Source organism: Pezoporus flaviventris, unplaced genomic scaffold (genome assembly GCF_033815535.1).
Source record: "Pezoporus flaviventris isolate CSIRO_AGI_PZ_B2104156 unplaced genomic scaffold, CSIRO_AGI_Pfla_v1 ptg000007l, whole genome shotgun sequence".
Taxonomy (NCBI): domain Eukaryota; kingdom Metazoa; phylum Chordata; class Aves; order Psittaciformes; family Psittacidae; genus Pezoporus; species Pezoporus flaviventris.
The window spans coordinates 67964738-67986044 of NW_026892555.1; the positions used below are offsets into that span (position 1 = coordinate 67964738).

General features: G+C 39.5%; 1 protein-coding gene across 13 annotated transcripts in view; it reads right to left on the minus strand.

Moving 5' to 3' along the window:
• Positions 1–471: 471 nt before the first annotated feature.
• The window catches only part of FHOD3 (formin homology 2 domain containing 3), a 373977-nt gene continuing 353141 nt past the window's right edge, over positions 472–21307 (minus strand). For 7 of the 13 annotated variants that reach the window (XM_061449104.1, XM_061449102.1, XM_061449100.1 and 4 more), the window contains 4 exons: positions 21224–21247; positions 18438–18609; positions 16014–16175; positions 472–1915 (listed from right to left, as the gene is read on the minus strand). In XM_061449104.1, the coding sequence (XP_061305088.1) occupies positions 1833–1915; positions 16014–16175; positions 18438–18609; positions 21224–21247 (441 nt within the window). In that variant the 3' untranslated portion in view covers positions 472–1832. Of the gene's footprint in view, positions 1916–15176; positions 15215–15481; positions 15559–16013; positions 16176–18437; positions 18610–21223; positions 21248–21307 lie in introns of all 13 variants that reach the window. The other 6 variants (XM_061449103.1, XM_061449101.1, XM_061449106.1 and 3 more) reach the window with 3 other exon arrangements.

The window sequence follows — 21307 nt, forward strand, 5'->3', positions numbered from 1 at the left end:
AAAGAATGAAATGTTATGATCAAAAAAATGGACAGCACAGATAGGATGTTCAACCACAAATCTCACTGCAGTGTTTTCAGCTACCTGGTTCTCTCACAACTTGGATGTTATGATCAATGTGATGTGATGAATGACCGAGGTTTCAAAGGTTTATAGTGTTTGGTTTAACTACCCTGAACAAACTTCACTGATTTTCCTCTCTTTAATGAGAGCTGAATAACTTGATATACCTGACCTAGCTTGGGTGCCAGAAGTAACACAGCTATGGCATAGGCTAGTAAACAACCCTACTTTTCAAGTGTGTTTTGCAGCCCAAATCAAACCCTGTTACCATGACTAAACTGCCGCAGTTCCCTAGTTAAATAGCTTGGAGGAAGCCTCAGCTGTTACTGCTGTGCAGACATACCCTTAATCTTGGAGGCTAAGGCAATGGAAAGAGAATCCTTGAGGATCAATTTGCCATATACAGACTTTGGCTTTAAAAGTTCCCTTTTATATTGTTGTTTGCAGTTCTCTTCAAAATGCTTCAACACTGGCTAGGGTGACTGCGTTCAATTCAATTTCACTGCTGTATATGCCCCTTCACTTAAAGGCAGATGAGTTGACTAAAAGTTCTTCAAACACACATGCTGAGGACAGTTATAAAAGTCAGTTACAAAAGAGCGAGATAAGGGCAAACATATTGGAGTGTTCACTGTGGTACCCTCTCCACTTGCATCAAAAATAGTCACAGAAATAAAGAACAGCATAAACACAGCAGGCTTTTAGCAGGGCCATTTCATATTCAGATCCATTAATTTGAAATAAAATCACCACCACATTATCTTGCAGCAGAGAAAAGCAGCATGAAGGGCACAGGCAAGTGAACAAAACTTCTTGATCTTAGCATCTGAATGCATTTATCAAGTATGTAAAATTGTTGGCATAGGTCTCTTTGAAACTGCACAAATGCACAGTACAACCACAGCTCAACAGGAGGGAGGCATACCATGTCCTCTCCTTTGTGTGCATGCTGCTACGTACAGTATAAGTGTGTAGTAATACATATGAATTCAGGATCCTAAACTTTGCCATCTCCTGCCCCACAGGGTGAATCCCACTGAATAACACTGAGTTCCTATGTAAAGACATTCTTTTCCTTCTGTCAAAGTGGAACGGTAAGGCCCCAGAGTGAAAATCATAGTCCAGCTAGCTTCAGCAAGAGCATGATTTCACACCATGACTGTATGCGTATAGATACTTGCACATATACGTCTACACATTCATTTTGTACATATACAAGGGTACACATACATTTTTACATTCTTTGGTGGCAAAATAATAAAAACCCCAACAAACCACAGGGTTGCACAGACTGTGCATCTTTGCTTAATGAATCTGATTTAGGGAAATCAGGGTTGCTGTAACAGGACTTATTTTGCCTCTTTAAGGACTATTTTTTGCATTGACAAGATGCCATACATTTACAATAACTAAAACGGTGCAAGGTAAGCCAACGTAAACACAGCTCACACAATGACAGATAACTCGGAGGGAGCCCCCTCCTACCCACACCAACACATCATGAGAAGAAGCCGCCATATACTTTCACCTACTTTCACCTTTCACTCAAACGTTTCCTTGGTTACTGTCCAGATGTTGTGCTGAGCTGCGGCACACCCTTCTTCTGCCCTAGCTGTGGAGTTTCACTTCTCATTGCTTATTAAAATTAAACAGACAGAGGATGGGATGTTGGGAGCAGCAGAGGAGGCTGGCAGGTCAATGCCACACTGAAGAGCTGTCAGCCTGTGTGCTTCAGATGAACGGCTTTTCCAGTCACCACCTCCGGGATGTCAAACCTGCATCTCAGAGGTGCTGATGAGGCCCAGTGCTTTGGCTTCTTCTGGTGTCAGTCCGCTCTTTAGTGTCCTTCTCACTGGATAGTCATAAGTTCCAAAAGCAGGCAAAAAGAACAAAACCAAAAAACACAGAAAATGCAAACAATTAGAAATGATTTTTATGCAAGACTTTCAGATGAAAAAAAAAACAACCCCATTAACATGCAAGCTGAGTCAAATCAAAAGTTGCTATGTACTCAGGGCTTTGAGTTCAGAAACACTGAGTAATGCCCTACGCCAAATCCATGGGAGCAACAAGTACCCAGCAACTCCAGTCAGGAGAAAAGACATTTGTCATTTGACATTTAATCAACCACAACATTAAAGAAAATATACCACAGCATTTTAAGATTTTTTTTTTTCCTCTGAAGTTGTATCAGTTGGTTTTCAGTCCATAGGAGGTATCATTTGCTGTATTATTTTACAGTTTTGTATAGATCTTTAAAGAGCTTTTGAATCTTTATAGGGCTCAACTGAATTTATCACTATTAAGCTCTATGTGACCCTTTAAAGGTGTAAAAAACCCCAACTCTAAAAGTTAAAAGATTAAAAATGTGACCAATTTTATAGTCAATTCAAATCATTAACACTACTGTCTTCATACACACTCCCCTTTCTTCTGTAAGGTTGCCCTGTCCTACTCCCATGTACCTCATCTGTGTCATTAGTAGTCTGCAGCATTTTACTTGAATTCAGATGATAGATCTAGTCTATAATCTTGTTTCTTAATTTTCTATCTGAAGTGTTCTGAACACCAGCCCTGACATAAAACTTTAAATTTGCAATTGCTCTTTCTATTCAGAAACAAGTGACTATGTGACTGCACACAATAAGCATTAGTGTCTTCCTCATTTTACTAGTGCCATGATTTTCAGGTGGATGGGCTTTAGTTCAAGACACAAATGGGGTGCTCACTCCACACACTGATGTTTCTCAAGTGCAAAACGCACATTCAGAAGTTTAAGCTGCATGCAAAGCATAAACAATAAATTTATGTTGAACAAAATATATTTGGAGCCTCCAAATAATCACAGAATCATAGAACAGTTTGGGTTGGAAAGGACCTTAAGATCATCTAGTTCCAACCCCCCTGCCATGGGCAAGGACACCACACACTAAACCATGTCATCCAAGGCTCTGACCAACCTGGCCTTGAACACCGCCAGGGATGGAGCATTTACAACTTCCTTGGGCAACCCATTCCAGTGCCTCACCACCACAGAATCATAGGATAGTTAGGGTTGGAAAGGACCTTAAGGTCATCTAGTTCCAACCCCCCTAATAATGAAGTTTAGAGGAAACTCTTTGAGAAATCATCTGCAAACAGTGGTTAACAAGTTCTTGCACTGCTATCATGCAGCACAATTAAGACCTCCAACTTATTGAGATATTCAAGTGCATGTAACGGAAACTGTGTGGTCACACTCAAGGGTCCAGCAGGAGGGAGAGGAGAGAATAGATCAGTTTAGAAAACAAGAGGATAAGAGAAAAGGAAAACATGGTGCAGCTGAACATTTGAAACCGTGCAGGTAGGACAAACGTGATCTATGTTCAACAGTCAAACCACTTTCACCAGTTACTGAGGTTAATCAAATGAGCTGGGAGTGACACAAGTATAATTGTTCATTATCAAAACCTTACTTTTTCTTCAAGGCTCACTCCTCCCTCCTATTGTATTTGCATACTTATTAAACACCACTCGGAGTCTGAATGGCAGCCTTTTATGACATCCCTTTTTCCTACAATACTGATCAACAATATCTTCCAAGTTTAACAATGCTTAGCTTAAAGCAGTACAAGGTTAAATGCAACTGATAAACTAAGATTAAGAAAGACTGACAAAGTACTACCAGAAGGCAATACCCTTCAAAAAATGCTCTGGTATCCATCGTGCAGAATACCCAACAGGTACTTCTGAGTCAGACCTCATTGCTGACACCCTTTTATGTTTCTCAAATTTGATATTCAAATGTCCACAGTAATAAAAGTTAATTTCTAGACATAAGCTATGAAATACCTTAGGGTCTTAAGGTTTCAGTGAATCACCCATTGCTTATTTCTGTATCAAAATGAATTATATCAGGAATGAAAGAACAAATCCAAGAAAGTTGAAATAGAAATATTTCTGTCTTACTAACAGCAATGACTTTCCTGTGCAGTGCACACACTTAGCTGCCTGCACTGCCTCTCCCCTGAACATGTTTTTTCTGTACCCTCTATCACATGCAACCAAACATAGCTAGTTTGGCCACCAGACAGTAAAATCATGTTAAAAAAATACCCATACAGGAGACCAAATTTTCATAGGATGACTGCCTGGATGACCTTACATCTTCCCACTGAAGGAAAAAGTGAACTGGAAAAATGAATGTAGGATAAATTCCTACATTTTAGACACTTCTGCAGAACTATCAAACCAAATGTATTCATGACTACTTTTAGACATATCCCAAACTCTCTCAGACCACAATCACTCACATTCACAAAGTAAGGACAATAACACGGCAAAACAAAGCTATTTTTCTTAGATAGTAAGTCAGGAAGAGTGAGGGAAGAAGCAATTGTTATTCCTGCCTGTAAACACTTAATAGGAACTGGGGTGCTCTTCTAACACTGGTCATGTACTGCAATAAGCAAAATTATAGTCTTATATATGACAATGTAAATCTGAAATAACTTTCTTTAGGTCAGTACAATTACTACTGAACAAACAACTGGGCTGATACTCCAACAACTGAAATGTGTGCCTCTGTCACTTCCACCAGGCAGAATACAGTTGTTAAAATTCCTCCATCAGCCTCACTGACAGGATTATTAGTTTACTAGGAAAAGCCAAATGGATTTACAATAACATATAGGTCTATTTGAAGAAAATTACAGGAGTTTATATTCAGAAGTCATAATCAGCAGTTAAGATACCACGGTAGAAACCATCGTCATGGAAAAACAAGGAGGAAAACAAAGGAGTCTTTACATAAGCAAGATTTCTTTCTGAATCTCCAGATGCCTACCTATCACACATACTAAAGTCTTAATCTGAGGACCTTGTATATTAACCCTTGGATGACTGAAGAACTGTTATGGGTCTGCTGTCTGACTCACGCAGTAGAGGCCAGCTGTGGGTTTGTACTTTTTGTGCCACTGCAAAATAAGTAGGAATGAAATTTTCAGTGAATTGCTGAGACAAATGCAGCTGTAATGAAACAAAACAACCTCTCTGCAAGCCTCTGTTGATTATTCTGACTTATCTCAGCCCTCCTATAACACAGAGAAAGATAACTTGGATTTAAGATACTCCAGTCACCCAAGTTTTTAAGGCCAGCAGTTAGGAGAAAAGAACTTCAAACAATGTGGGACTTTGGTAGTCATAGTAAGATTGTCAAGAAAATAGTTAATAAAAAGCAAAGATGCAAAGAGTCTTTTCAGTGTTGGAATGGCTCACATAAACACTGATGCCAGCTGACTTGTATAAACTAAGCATGTGGGGCCAAATACTGCAAAGTACTGTGACTACTGGAAAGATTAAAATGGTCCACTATCAACATGCAACCGGAAGGGTAACAGCTGACGGAATCACGGTCCAGACTCAAATGAGTAACTTCTTGCCCCTACAATGCAACAGGCTAGTCTGACACAGATTAATCCACTTCTAGTTCAATGTATTTTGTACTTATGGAGATGAATGTGGCCTGATAAATGATCTCTATATAAAATTTATATCTAATATATGTGAATTACTCACAGTAGATTTCCTCATCAGAAGATACAGTGGATGGATGCAGTATCAGTAGTAACACAAGAACAAGTTCCAACCCCACTATTCTCTGTAGTGGCTTATGGACTACAGAGGCTTGTGGGTGGTGAAGCCAGGAGAAAGTTATTTACAGGAGCAGGGACTACTCTGGGAGGCTAGTGAACCTTGTCTTGGCACGCTGTTAAACAGATGTCCTCAGACATTTGTCTATTTCCTCATAAAGAGCTTGGTAGGGGTCCTCTACATTAGGAAAGGTCATGAACATGTTCAGTCATCAAAATTGAATGCAGAGAGATATTTTCCTTCCATGTTTTATAGGCATTGCAAAATTACATTTCTTAAACTAGATCTTCACTCTCGCCTCCTCACTGAACTTTGTCGTGTCTCTAACTGGACTAGACATAATATCTTGGCTTGTAAAAATCTTGGCTTTCTGCAGATCACATTAAACTGAGTTATGGAATGTAATCTGGAGGCAGTGACAGTAAAAATAGGCCTTTCAAATGACCTTTTAGGTTCTTTAAGCAATTTTTAAAACATTTGGTAAAAAAAAAGTAACATAGAGAGAAAATAACTCCTACTCTTGTCACAAGCAAAGCCTGCTGAGATCCCATAACCAAGAAATTAAATGTTGTTTTTCTCGGTCAGAGGGTATGATATTCTTTGTTAATCGGGATATCTAGAATTTTATTTGCTATATTGTTAGAATACAGTGTGCTTATGATGAACTCGACTAATTTGACTTTGCCTGCTGGGTCAAAATCTATGCAGATACATAGCACTCACAGTACACTGGGAGTGTTTTTAAAGACAGCAATTCCCTAAGTGTAGCTTTGTCAGAGAATATAATGACCTGGGGTTGTTTTTTAAAGAGATTTCTACTACCCCACCTTTTGTTTTGAAAGGCTTCAATAAACAGCAAAGATCAGTCTGGCTGGCACCATTTATTTTAGCATTTGCAATGGCTTTTGGCATGTGTGCTTACACTTGCATGGATGAGTCACTTGAAATGCAGAATAGCTATGGCCATTCTCCTGCTCCAGAAGTCACAGAATTAGTGTCATTCCTATTACAAAGATGTGGCACCCACAGAACTTTTTGTTCTAGCTGCAAAGGTAGTGCAGCTGCTAGTTGCTGATTTGGAATGAAGAGAAGTCCAGGTAGCTGTAGACTACACAGTGAGGACAGCTGAAGGGCAGATTGTAAAACGCCATGCAGGACAGCTCCATCATCTCATTTCTTTTCATGTATCTCAGTTTTATTTTACCTATCCACACCCAGCTTGCACACTCAGTCTCTTTTTGATGTATTTACTTTACCATATTTTCTTGGACTTTACTCCAATGAGTCCAGCAACGGCAATTTTCAACTCAAAAGTTTAATTCAGAGAGTCTTGGTCATATTCTCTTATTTTAATCCTTTTCTGCATTTGTGTTTTTATGTCACTATCTATATACATTATACTTATGTTTAATTATACATATATCATTGCTTAATATGAGTAGGCCTAAATGCTTGATAAAAATACTAAACCATTATGTGTAGAGATTTTCTTATGGGAATTTGTAGGTGAAAATTTGGATTTCATCACACACTTCTTTTAAGAAGCAGAGCCAACTAATATGTGGTCTTTGGGTCAGCCTCACAGAAAGCTCCACGTATTATTATTGCCATGCAGATTTGCTTCGAGTTCTGTTAACACTTCATAGATGGCAAAATTCTCTTAACAAGAAATTCTGTAGCTCACAGCCATCTCCAGGTGTAACTTACGGGGCTGTGACATAGACAGGAATTGAGCAGTGGAAAAGGACAAAGTGGCATTCTATAAGGAAATCTTGTGTTTCATCTCCAGATGGCTTACGTTATAGGGAATAAAAGTAACATTGCTTTCATGCAGCCCAGAGAAGCTGGGCTGAGTGAAGAACATACGGGTTTTAAAGTAATAGTTAACATGCAATTGAAATTGTTAAAGTTTCCAATTTTATGTATTCCACAGATCATCATTTACGTAGTCCCAATAATAAAGCAGAAAAGTAGATTTAACTCCTTCCTTGAAAACCTCCTATGACATAAACCCTTCAATTTTCAGGACTTCAGTGAGTTCCACTGTAAAAAGTTACTACTAAAAGCAACCCTGCTGCCATCATTTCTTACACTTAATTTCATTAGTCAGAAGTGATTCCACTATTAATAAGTAAAGCATCAAGAGCATAGAGCTGACCAGCAACTGAGCCTGCATGTAAGCATTGTTTTCAAGACCAGACTATACATTAACAATGAAAGTAAGCCGTCTTACACAAGTGTTTTGGACGTGCAGCCTTTACATTCTACCTGAAATTTTAAAATGTCCCACTTAAGGAGGTAGCTCAGGCTTATGAACACACAGAGCTGTCTGTTGGAGAGTGACTCGGAGGGGAGTGTGACCACGCTTGACTGCCTGGGCTCTGTGGAATACAAATTAATTTTCCCCATTAGGAATCTGTGCTGGAAAATAAAGGCATCACTCTACGAGCCCAACGGATTAAACATAACTGTGATCAAACCAATCTTGTAATTATGCTAATCAAGTGGTGCTATTCTGCCTAGAGAAAGCCATACATATACATACACATATTGTTTTTTTGACATAGTGCTGGGGTAAGATAAATTCAGAACAGCTCCGTGTCAAACATTTATGTTCATCTTCTAAGAGAGCCTTCCCTCCAAACACATTTGAAACTCGCAGCTAGGCGCAGTCGAATTCCTGCTTTCACAGAACCTTGCGCTAAACTCCTTCGTGGCAGCAGAGGGCTCTCTTTGGCAGCTGTGACATCGAGATGCTCCTCTGGAAAGCCCCAGAAGAGACCACTTTTGATATTGCACTTCTTTTAAGGCAACTAGAAAAGCAACCCTGTAACTTCCCTGTCTTTTCTTGCTCTCAAATGAAGCGCTTTCCATCGCAGCTCTGTGATGTTGTCAGCCAGCAACTCACTGCTGCTGATTTCTTACTGAGATGCTGAATATAATCATCTTTCACAGGAACGAAGGACGATGTAAATAAGAAATAAATTACTAACAGGAGATAAGCCCAAAAACCCACATTAATACAGAAAGAAACCAAACAAAATACATATCTTACCAGTATAGGGCTAGCAGTGTATAACTCAACCACATGTATATTCTTAAAACTTACATATCCCACTTTTTGGAATGAATCCGGTGACACGCATTCAAAGCTTTGAAACATACCTTTAAAATATGGCAACTACAATGAAAACAGAGGCCAGTGTAAATGGATTCACTGACACAGTGAATGACAAACTGGCAGAATTGAAATCAAAAACAACTATTTGTATCTCTTGTAAGCTGCAAACAAATTAAGTAAAATTAGTTTTTTCTACAGAACTACAGTTGAAAAAGTATCACAAGTATATACCATACTAACATTATTTATACAGAAAATGTCAATACCAATACCAACACCCTGCGACCTGGGAATATGAGCAGCTTTGTTTCCTACTTATACTGACATCACTCGCTCTTTATCAGCTGCTCATCTCCTGCCAGTTTCTCTCACATTACCTTCAGCTTGTTCTTTCCTGCAATAAAATACCATTTGGCCCAGAAGAGATGGCCAGAGAAATTCCAGCACTCGTAAATCCTTGCTAGAATGGGAGCCCATGGGAGACTGCAAAGCACTCCCTTTTTGGTTCTCCCAGTGCCAGAGACACAGCACAAGGACGTGCCAATGGTCTGTAGGATCCTGCTGGGACAAAGGAATCACCTCCTACAAGGATGCAGTCTTTGCTGAGTGCATCTGAGCAGTGACAGTTCTGAGCAGTGGACACTTCTTCCTCCACAGAGCAGCACATCTGGGTGGGCATTTAATCCCATGAGGTCACAGCCACTATAAACGGACAAGCCATTACAGCAACAGTTTTCTCCTTGTTCCTACACCATGTCACCTGGGCTTGGATAATTCTAACATACATGTGCATGTGAATGTCTGTGTAGTGTTCAACATCTCTGTCCTCCCTCTGTGAACTGAAATAAACAGGGATTAAAAAAAAAATACGGATTTTCTATAAGCACCACATACTTAGTTCTGACTTCTCAGACCAATGCAGTGATTTCCCACTTTTTTCAGCTGCTGTATTAAAACAATGCTACTTAATTTTGAGTAAACACTAAATTGCACAATATATCTAAATACTGGTACTAGAATCCAATGCAAAGTTAAGGAACTTAACTTAATGATGCAGACTGGGTTAATTTTATATCTGACTTCCCTTACATAGAAAAGATAAAGCTGTTTCAAGCAGAGAGTTTGAGGATAGGAGCCCCAAAACAAATAATTTGTATCAGAATAAAACTCATTACAGAAATGACTCATTGATTCCTCTAAAAGAGTAACTGGAAAATGAATTTAAGCCTTTTTTATGAGCATTTTTTTTTACTGGATTTTTAAACAGGCTTTCAAAATATCTTTTGCTTTGAAGGCTACATGTTGTAAAGCTGTACAGAATGATGGCAATTTCACTTTCACAGCTCTAGGACCAGGCAAACATTCTTGAAACAAAACTTGAGATATGAAAGCTACAGTTTGAAACTCATGGAAACTGCCAACAAAACACACAGGTACTACACATTTGAACAGTTAACAAGAATGCCTGCCCCTGTCTGTCAAGATCAGTTACCTTAAAAGAAAGCTATAAAATACAACATTGCAACATGTAACAATGTAACGCAACATTGTAAAGCAGAAACTGAACACTTAAACACATACCTACTTAGAAATGGTATTAATATCAATAACCACAACTATATGTCGCCAATTACAATTGACAAAACTGAAAACATGGAACTATCTATTTAGCCTTCTGCTTCAAACAGATGCACTGAATTACAGCTATTAAAATGCAAGATGAGACCTATAGTCTACTCAACTTATCCCGCCTCTTCTGTGATTCTTCTACAGCCGCTGATGCTGGCATATGGCACAGATGAGATATGGGACTTCCCAGGCATCACCCTGATCAGGTACCTCAATTTCTACAGATCACTGTGATCAACTGTATGTATTATTCTTTCATTATTATGATTATTTTTTATTTATGGTTTTATTTTATGTAATGGAGATCATGGTTTCATCCTTTTATTGCAAAGATCTTGCCATCCTAAGGATGAAAGAATGTATTACTTGAAAGACATCCAAAAGACATTAGCTATCTTGGCATCTAATGGAGATAACCTTCCAGCTGCCAGAGTTTTAAGTGCTTTATCTCACACTCTGTTTTCATTCAATAATCAGATTTTTATTAACTGACTATTCAGTACTCAGCCTTCTGAGGGCTCAGTACTTCATGTGAGGACAAGCAGACTTTGATAGTGAATCTCACTTGTGATATATTTACTTTTTCTAAATGAAAAGAATTGTTGCTAAATGTGCATCACTAACTAGATTGCTCCCTCCTCTAACTTCTGATAGGAGCTACTCAAATTCTAAGTGAAGTTGCTTGCCTTTAAAGCATTTTATGTAGACTTTCTGTATGTAAGGTTTTTATTTTTTTAAAAGCATAATTTCCATTAACTCCTGCTTCTAGTCAGGCTATAAATACCAGAGGAACAGTCTCCCTCCTGGTATTTTGGCACTTCTGCATCTTTTCATAGCCAGAAAAAGTAAGTGGAGAGACATGAAAATAAAAAAGAATGAAAAAAACAAAGGACAGAAGAAGAAAAAGTTAACCAAAGCACCCTATGAATGCCAAATAAAAATTACACACCTTTGGATTCAAATAGTCTCCCGTGCCGCATTTTGTTTACTTACAAACGTGTTTATTCCAAAACAGCACCGCACACGTTACTAAAACTTGTCTCCAAACTTGTCTAAAGCTTGTCTCCATTCCTGGTCCTTTGGCAGAGCTCTTTCCCGTGTTTTGGCACCTGATGACAGTGTGCTAACTCTTATTTCACTTTGACTGAAGGTGCAATTTCATATGAAATACCCAGCCTGGGATGTTCTGCTGTTAAGTTTAAGCCACCGGCCCTGAGTGTATTTGTCTAGGATTCAGGTAATCTGAACTCAGTTCCTATCTCCTCCACAGTGCACTCGTATGAACCTGACAGACTTCTTGGGTGGTGCCTCCCATCCATTTCTGCTTAATGACTATACAAAGTTTTTAATCTCTGCAAGTCATCATGCAAATGCATCAATAAATCCTTATGAGATGTTTCCATATCTCAAGGGTCAGTCAGAAGGTATATTATTAAGCTTACATGTGATTCCAAAGCCTAATAGAAGAACAAGGCATAATCATGTCTCTCTCTTTTTTAAACATCACAATAATTCTCATCAAGTCATCTCACTTGAATATTGGATTAAATTCTTATTCAATTATTACCTGCTCCAAACACATTTCATACAGTCACAGAATAGCTAAGACTGGAAAGGACCTTAAGATCATCTAGTTTCAGCCCCCCTACGATGGGCAGGGACTCATCCCGCATTTCTCTAACTGACATCTAAAGCAGATTTTCAATGTTAATAAAATATAAGATAAATTAAGAGTGCACACAGAGAAACATTCTGAAATAAAACAAGCCTCTTAACTCTGAAGCATCCACATGGAGCATCTCTAGCAAAATCCAATACAGCCACCACTGTGCTACTCACCAACAAATACTAGTCATGCCTGGGCCCTACCAGATGCAAACAGTGCTGTATAGTCAAGCCATCTTTAAAGAGCTATTTCCTTGGTGCAGTTATCTGAAATATTTAAATTCAGCTCTCTGTATTAAATAGCCTCCTTTCTTGGCTGTTTTTTTGAAATCTCAGTGGTATCTCATGCAGAGAGTTTAATATTTATTTTCCCACTGGTGCAACGCCTGTAAAACTGTTCTGTAAACTGCTAAAATTAACTTGAGCAATTTTATTAATTAGAATTTGGACTATCAAATAAAGTGATTCTTAAAACTTCCATATCCAGATTTTCCTTTGCACTCATTGTTTATTATGGCATCATTTGTGAAGGTCACACTAATCCTATGGGAGAACCAGACAATCCTAATTATATTATTCTTTATTTCTTTTCTAAGTTGATGCTATAAAATACTGTTATAAAAAACTTTCTCACAGAAAGCTGCCCTTAGTCTTGAAGAGCAGAAACAGCCTATTTTCAACCTAATTTGTATTTTATGATTTTAAAATATGCTGAACTGACATCTCCGGAGGCTGGGGTTTGTTGTATACACACAGAATAAGGACATTAGAGCGAAACAAAACAGCAGAAGCTTCCCATGGCAACATGCCTTGAAACTGTCTTTGAACCACCACCTCGAGGGGTGACAGCATTTCAGTTTCTGTGGCTAATTCAATCCTGTGTCTTTCTGATGAGGCTTCTAATGAACGAATACAACTGTGAGACTGTTTTCTCCTATATAACACCACTCCAGTATTTCTGGTAGGCAGGGCACTGACCCCCCATCATGAGGTAATGACTTCCAGTTGGTTACTGTACTTCTAAATGTCAAATTTTATCCTTAAAAACCTCCACTGTGTAAAGGTCTAGCACAGAATTAAGTTCTCTCCCTGCAGATCATCACAGGAAGTCAGTTGCTATGGATTTACCATCTACCTTAGTTTTCTGTAGTCCATTTCAGCCCCCACTGAGCAAATTCCTCCCTACTAGGTCTCAACTGACTTCAGTCATATCTGGATATATCCGTGACCCTTCATATCTTCAACAAACAGACACGGATGTTTCCATCTGCCCTCTGTTGGATGACTCACTGCCTTATTCCTCTTACCCAATTTATAGTTCTGCTGATTACTCTGAGAGTTCAAACTCTTCTATGTCATTAAGATGTAACTAAGCTCTCTGCATACCGGATACAGTCATGCTGCTCAACAGTTACAAAAGGTAAAATGGTTCAAATGATCATGTCAAAATGTCTAATTTTCCCAACTATTTCTTGAACTTAACCTTTTCCATATTCCTGTTTCTCTTTTCCCCTAGTTATAAATGCCTCGAGCATCCTTTTTATTTCACTTCTGTCTTTTTCTTATTATGGCAAAAAAAATCCTTTGCCCATGAGAACCTTTTACTTGAACCACAGAAAACGTTTACAGTGCAACTGCATATGAATCTTGTGGGTTTCTGAACACGTACCTCAGGTCAGGTTCACTAATATCTTTGCTAAATGCTAAGTAAGCCTGACAAGATTTCCAGTTCTGCACTGAAAGCAACGAGACATATGCAATATAACACATAGTGAAAACCACCCCTTTCAACTGAGTTGTGCTTTGATGTCCCTGAATAGATTGACTACCAAGGTCAAGGCAAAAGCCAAAGGATGAGCATGGGAGCCTGAAGATTGCAGGTGGTGAATCAAACCCATCAGATAATAGGCTTTCTTTGCTCTGCAGATAATAAATAACTGCTAACCCATATCATTGAATTATGCCTAAAAAATTACTTTCTAACAGGTTTATGGAGGACCTGTGTTATATTTTTACCGGGAAGATCTGCTTGTTTAATTTGCATCATGCATTGACAAGGGCCAGCCTCTGTTCATTTCTTGGAGATGCCACATTATCAGTCCATTTGAGTGTATTTTAGAGCTAAACTACTTAATTTATTCATTATCGAGGTATACTGACTACCAGAGCGAAACAGTTCAGATAAGATACTCTCTTTTCACACTGTCTTTCACCACATGTCAGCTGAAAGGGACACTAAACTACTGAATTTTATGTTTGTTTTGAAACTGCCTTTTAGTCCAGTTGAAAGTCTCATCCAGATCTTGAAGAACAAACAAGCAAAAGAACTGGTTTCTGTCACAGAATCATAGAATAGTTAGGTCATGATTAATTACAATGGAAATCAGTCCCAGCCTAAACATTTACTGAATGCTTAATCCCCATTAATGTTTTTACTGAATGCAAAAGCCATCTCCATGGAAAAATATATCATATTCATGGAAAAATATATAATATTTTTATTATCAGTATCCTGAGAATATTTTTTTCTGGTTGGTTTGGTTTGGGTTTTTTTTTCTGCAGCAAGTGGTTCCTTGGGAAAAAGGTACCTGGTAAAAAGCAGAAATAAGACTTTTTGGTGTGCATGCATGAACGTAGCGCTGCTAACAGAGGAAATATTTTAGCATGGGATAAACCATGATAATAGGCAAACATACAGGAGGTTTATTTGATATGCACAAGCCAACTAGGGTAGTCAGCCCATGCAGAATGCCAGAACTCTCTGGGGAAGTGGGTAGCAGTAGAAGGTGATGCCACAAAGAGGTACGGAACAGTGTGTGACAGAAAGACAGACAATCCAGTGTCAGCTCATTTTCCTTGCTTGGAGTCTGGCTTATCTAACCAAAGTGCCCACTTTGCTTTTGCTCTTGTCACATGCAAGTTTCTTTCTTAGAATGCTGGGCAAAGTAAATATGCTGTCAGCACATACTAGTTTATAGCAATCACTTCTTACACCAAATGCTTTTGATCACCCACTATGTTAGAAAAAATCCACAAAAAAGGAAAATCTGTGTGATTTTTCACTCACTGTTGTTGTCTCCTCTTTGTCCTAACTTCCCAGAAATGCTAAAAAGACGGATGGAAAGGCAGTCAAAAAGCCACATATAGTGAATAACATTAAACACTAAAATCTTATGCTCTTTGGATGCTTATCCTTCTCACAGTAATGGCAGTAGTCTCTAAACATAAGGAATAAAAAACAATCAGAAAGACCATCACTTCTTAAACACTGTATTTACCAAAGTGTGAAATTAAATTGCTCAAACTTGTGTACCGCAGCTCAGCCCTGTCGCCACTCTACACTGCTGAAAGACCACCTTATAAACATGCTACCTTTTCTTCCCTGTGATGGTTAACCTCCTTTATAACTACTTTGCATCCAAGCAGCAGTGGATGTTTTGTTTCCAGAGCTGTGGAAGGATAGTACACAGCATGAGAGAGAAAGATTTTAAAAGGTGAAATATCTCAAAGTACTTTTTGCTTTATGAATAAATTCTATTAGAGATACAACTAATCATCTTTATGTCAGTTTACAGTACCTTAAAGTATTTTAAGCAGTCTCCATTTGATGTCCTGATCTGACTTCTCTAGGTACAAATAAGTACTGTCATCAGCTACAAAGCACCATAAACTATTCTTCTTCTTTTACTGGTATGGACATTTCAAATTCTGTAGAAGACAGAGTTACCCACTGCATACAACATAATTTAAGCAATAGTAAGAGGAATACACACCAATCGTAAGTATACACTCAAGCTACTATGAACTACTATGAACTGCCTACGAAAGGCCTAGTCCTTACATGAATACACATAAATATTTGCACATTTGCTTATTTTGTGAAATTTAATAGCTGTATACTCACATGACTTCCTATTTGCTCGTGACCGCTTCCTCTCTCTAGGCACCGCTCGCTGGCTTGGCACTTGGGTGGCAGACTTCACAATGCGATCCATGATCTCATCTGCTGCATCATCTGTTGCATTAGGTGAATCGTCGTTGCCAGCATTCCATGAACCAATACGGCCTGGAAAATCCAGCAAATTAATTGAGGGAAAAGAAGACACAGTCTCTTGCGTCACTTTGGTTTTGCAATTGGGTTTTGGGGGAATTACAGCAGGAAGCTCAGTCATCACTACTTCAAATTTGCCAAAGGAGAAGACTCTGCCTAACGAAGAACATTACAAAATAATACCCTAGAATCTCTGCTGTATCAGCAGAGAACAGAGAGCTCAAATGCAATTATAATTTTCTATTCCCTTCAGCCTCAGAGTCTTATTCTTGACCAGACTGGCAAAGGTCTGCTAGAGACTGACTATAAACCAAGTTTCCTTCCACTCCTATTACAGAGACACTAACACACATGGCACATATTAGAGATTGATGCAAATCAGCAAGACAAGTCCTATGCACCAAAAGAGAGAAAGAATCAGTTTCTGAGCATCTGTATCACGCAGCCTATGGCAAACACAACATGAAAAGGGCAAAAAGCATGTTTTGACATGTCTCATTGTCCTTTCCACAATGAAGAATTCACCTTCTCATCGCAAAGCTGTATGTGTCCTGGCACAACTGTGTGTACTCTGTTATGAACAGAAGAGCAAGAGTTGTTGGCAAGCTGAAAAGCTAAATAAGCAATTTTGGTTAAAACCACAAACAAACAAGTGAGCCATGTCTCTGAACTGAAGGCTCTGTCATTCCTCACTCCAAAGACACATCTTTGGGTTCCTCCACTACAGGCTACTGCTGCATGTGCTTTTTGGTTTTTTTTTAACGTGAAGGCTAGTATGCAGTGTGAACACTGACAGTGAGCTTTGCGAAAGAGTGGCTGTGGCAGAATTGCAAGCAGCTAAAAATTCATTTCCAAGGCCAGTCTACATCGGGAACCTGATACCAATAAACAACAGCCTTGATTAGCACTCTGCTCTCCTGCTTGTGTCCTGACTCTCATCAAGAGCAGTTCTGTTATGACAGTGCTCATGAGAAGCTTCTGTCTGGCTCACCCGTCCTCTGCCTCTGCTGTTCTTCAGGTGAACACAAGCTGACTCTTATTATCAGGACACACTGCCTGTTAGCATTCAGTGGATTACTTCAGCTATTCTGAATGTTGCAGTGCAGTCTGAATTATTTCATCTTTGTACTTTAAGTAGTTGACTTGCTTCTTAAACTGAGGCTGTGAAACCTCTAAATTAGACAGGATTGAGCCTTAATAAATTACACACACACAGACTCAGTGGTGGATGGTCTGCTTGTGCTATCAGTGGTACCAGAAAAGAATCAAGAAAGTGTAAGGTTTCCAAATGTGAGGGAAAAGAACTATCAGAAGAGAAAACTTAAGACTTGGTTTTTTGTGCATCACCTTTACTTCAAAACCATCTTTCTGGTATCATATGTATGGGAGGAGGTGAGGGGAAAATGAAGGAAAATAAACTGGTGAACCCACGGTCTGTAAAATGATTTAGCATAAAGAAAGCGGTTTAGTGGCTGCTTGAATGAAGAGGTACCAGCAAAATTATGTCTTGGTCAAAAACCAAGTCTATCTCATTGCCAAGAATGGTTGTACCAGTGAGCTCACGTGAGAGCATCAGGTGTTGGAACTGGTGGATTGCTTCAGGTTTTCATTTCTTCCCTGTCATGCTGTGCCATGCTGACACTTGGAAACAGCAGAGCACTGTGGACCACAGAGAAAGACGCATCAGCCAGGACAGCAAGGAGATGCAGGGCTATCCACCTCAGCTTTTTATGTTCCTAGTCTCCACTTAATCCACTATCTCTACAGTTTGGCAGGGAGGTGATTAAAAGATTTATCACCTCTTCCTTACACATTTTCCTCTCCCCACTCATTCCTAAATTGCAGCAAAGCCCTTTCACTTCAGTTTAAATTGGTACTTTCTACTTGCTTCTATTGAAAATAAAAAGAAAACCACATCACAGGTTCTCGGATGCCTCATTTTGCTTTCTTCATGAGAACAGGAATAATATTGGGGTGTTAGCTGGAAGCCAGGTTCACAGTGGGGCGAGAGGTGGGAATTTCTGCAGTCTTGGGCTCCCAGTGTCCCCAGGCACCACCTGGGCTGTGAGACACATGTTAAAACTTCAGGCAAATCCTTCTACATCTCTGTGCCCCATATCACAACTTCCAGCATGGAAACACCACTGGTGTGTTTTTCCTTCCCCATAGACCCTTTCTGCTGCAAGTGCTATGCAAGACAGCCACGACCCACATTTGGGCCACTGTGTGGCTACCATGCCACAAGAAATGTAGCCAAAGGAAACTCCTGGCACTTACCTCGGCTGGCCCGGCTTCGAGTGCGGACCCCAAGTGTTGTGGTGCTTTCCCCACCGATGGAGGAGGTCTTCAGTACAGCCTTCATGTTCTCATGCTCTGCAGCATCTTCGGCATACTGCAGGCCCTGGGGCTGGCTCTGGCAGGGGGGTGAGCTGCTGGAGAACTTGCCGGACTGAGGGAGAAAACAGGTTTATTGTTTTAACAGAAAACAGCATGGAGAATAGGCCAGAGATGTAATCGTGAATTGCAAGGAGAAAAGTGTCCCCCTGGGCTTGGAGTGCAGCTATTCCCCAAACAGTTGCTCCTCTCCCAGGGCACAAACCCTGAGCAGAGATAAACTGGAAACAAGGCGACAGCAGGGAGCAGATACAATCAGAGGGAAAACAGATGTATTGGCTTAGGCTTTAGAATTTTGACCTTCTGACAGTGTAAGGTACAAAGCAAGGACTTGCTTTGAAACCTTTCACCCAAGCTGGAGCCAGTCCGGGGTCAGGTATGACACTGAGGGGAACAGCATGAGACCTGACACGAATAAGGAATTACTTTTTTTCTGTTCAATCACCTTTCAGTAACAAGGCAAAATGTGGAGACTGGTCTAGGAAGAGACACCTTCTCCTCTTGTCTCTCTGCACTGCTGCACAGAAAATTCCCAAACTGGTCTAAAACACAAATATCCACAAGTAACCTTAAAATACATTACTAGTAACGCTGAAAAAATCCCCTGTCGCAAATCACCCAGCCAAATTATTTCATGGCCAACACACAAAAATTGCAGTCAGCAGTTAGAGGAACAAACAAAACCTTACAAGAGATTTAGGAATCTGCCCTCTGCTTCCCCAGCCGCCCTGTGATTTCACTGTCACCACGACTACATGAACAACAGCAGCTACATTATCTGGGCACACATAGTGCCTGGATGCAGCAGCTCCACTGCTTACTGACAGCAGCCATCTAGAAACTGATGAAAACAGCAGAAACAGATACTTTCTAAGGAGAAGAGCTTGCACTGCTGGGCTGCTCTCCCTTCCCGGCCTCAGCCTATAAAGGGATGTGATGTTTGTAGCTGCTTCACTGCTCTTAGCTACAAGAAAGGCTGAAGCATGTTTAAAATACAGTCCTGGCTGCAGAAAATACCATCTCTGTCAACAGGAAACAGGCATCAACAGATGATAATTCTCAGTCAATCAGTCCAGCATCAGAAACTGAAATATGTTTTCTTTTTGGTTTTAATCTTTCTCACTCTGGCCAATTCAGCAGAGACGAAAGGTGTGCTGCATTCTGTTCTTTCTTTGCATAATAAACAACATTAATTATTCTCTTGATGGTACCGAGCCAGGCAGGTGACGGGATGCAAACTTGCAGAGCCTTTCTGTCTAAGAACAGTAAAGTGGAAGAAAAGACTGGGCCCTATATTCCTAGCTTTGATCAAAAACTTGGGGCTGTCAAGGCTACAGATTAAAACTACTTAATCTGGAAAACAATGACAGGGTGATTCTATTTTAACATTATGACTTTTCCGGGTAGGATAGCAAGTTAACTGAGTAGCAAAACAATAATCCCTACAAGGCACTAAGATGAATATACCAGTGTGAGATTTATTTGTTGATAGTGAGAAGTTTGTTTTCTTCTTAAAATATTATCTTGCAACATTCTGATGTGGAAAGCAGGCAAGTGCTAGAACTTCATATGTGAAATTAAAAGACAGAAAAACATGAGAGAGAAATTTCTATGAGAGTGCATGCCATTTTTGCATTAAGAATACTCTTACGCACAATGCAAGCTAATCAATACCATCTCAGGAAAAAAACCCTAAAGGATAAAGCCTTCACGTAACTGTTATGTACTATTCACACAGGTTAGTTAAATATTGGCATAAACAGGTTAATTCATGTAATTTTCCTCCTGCACCCCAAGCTGTACGGCTAAAATCATCCCTGAGGCAGAAGCTCTATAGCTAGCCCTTTTATTTCACTTCCTTGATTTTCAGATGTTGCTGTAGATTAATGCCCAAACCCCAGACTCTTGAGCAAATGACTGCCATTATGACACAGTGAGCATTAACCCACATTGTTTACGTTTGGCGAACTGGAGAAAGCTGTAATGCTCAACAAAAAATGCATTGCACAATAGATGCTTCTCAAACCAGTACATTGTTTTATTATGAATACAGCTACCGCATTATGGTTCTTCAGTTATTTATTCACTCCTTTATTAATTTTCAATATCACCTGCAGGAACTATTAGTGACAAAGACATGAACTACTCCATGGCTCATCTCTATGGCGATTGAAGCATCTTATTTGCAATTCATACAATAAGGATAACCATTACAGTTTGCTTTGCATCCCTATATCCTGAGGCTTTGGAAAACTTTATAAAATAACACAATTTTGACTTCCACAGCTTAATGATGAGTATGAAAATACCATGGTATTCCATGGCCTGAGGTAACTAATGATCCCCATAACATTCAGACCACTGTTTCGGGTAGCAGGGATACTTTTCAGTTTTGTAAACAGACATTAAGGAAAAGAAATGAGGAAACTTAAAATTATTAAGGCCTCAGATCAGGATATCCTTATTCAAGAGAATAGGTATGCTTATGGTTAAAGGTGACTGTAAAAATGCATTCTTATGATTGAGCCGAAAAGGTATGAGAAAAATGTCATGGTTCCTAGTTGCAGTAGAGCAGATGGAGTTGATCAGTCCATATTATCTGTGTTAGAAATTAAGTGTCACAGAACACGGGGGACATGGAAATGACATGCTCTTTCAGAGAACCATACCTCAGCATCCTCTTCTTCATCAGTCTGCCACTGGAAACAAAGGACAGGGTAGAGAAGGACAAATAGGAAGATTAAGGAAAGACA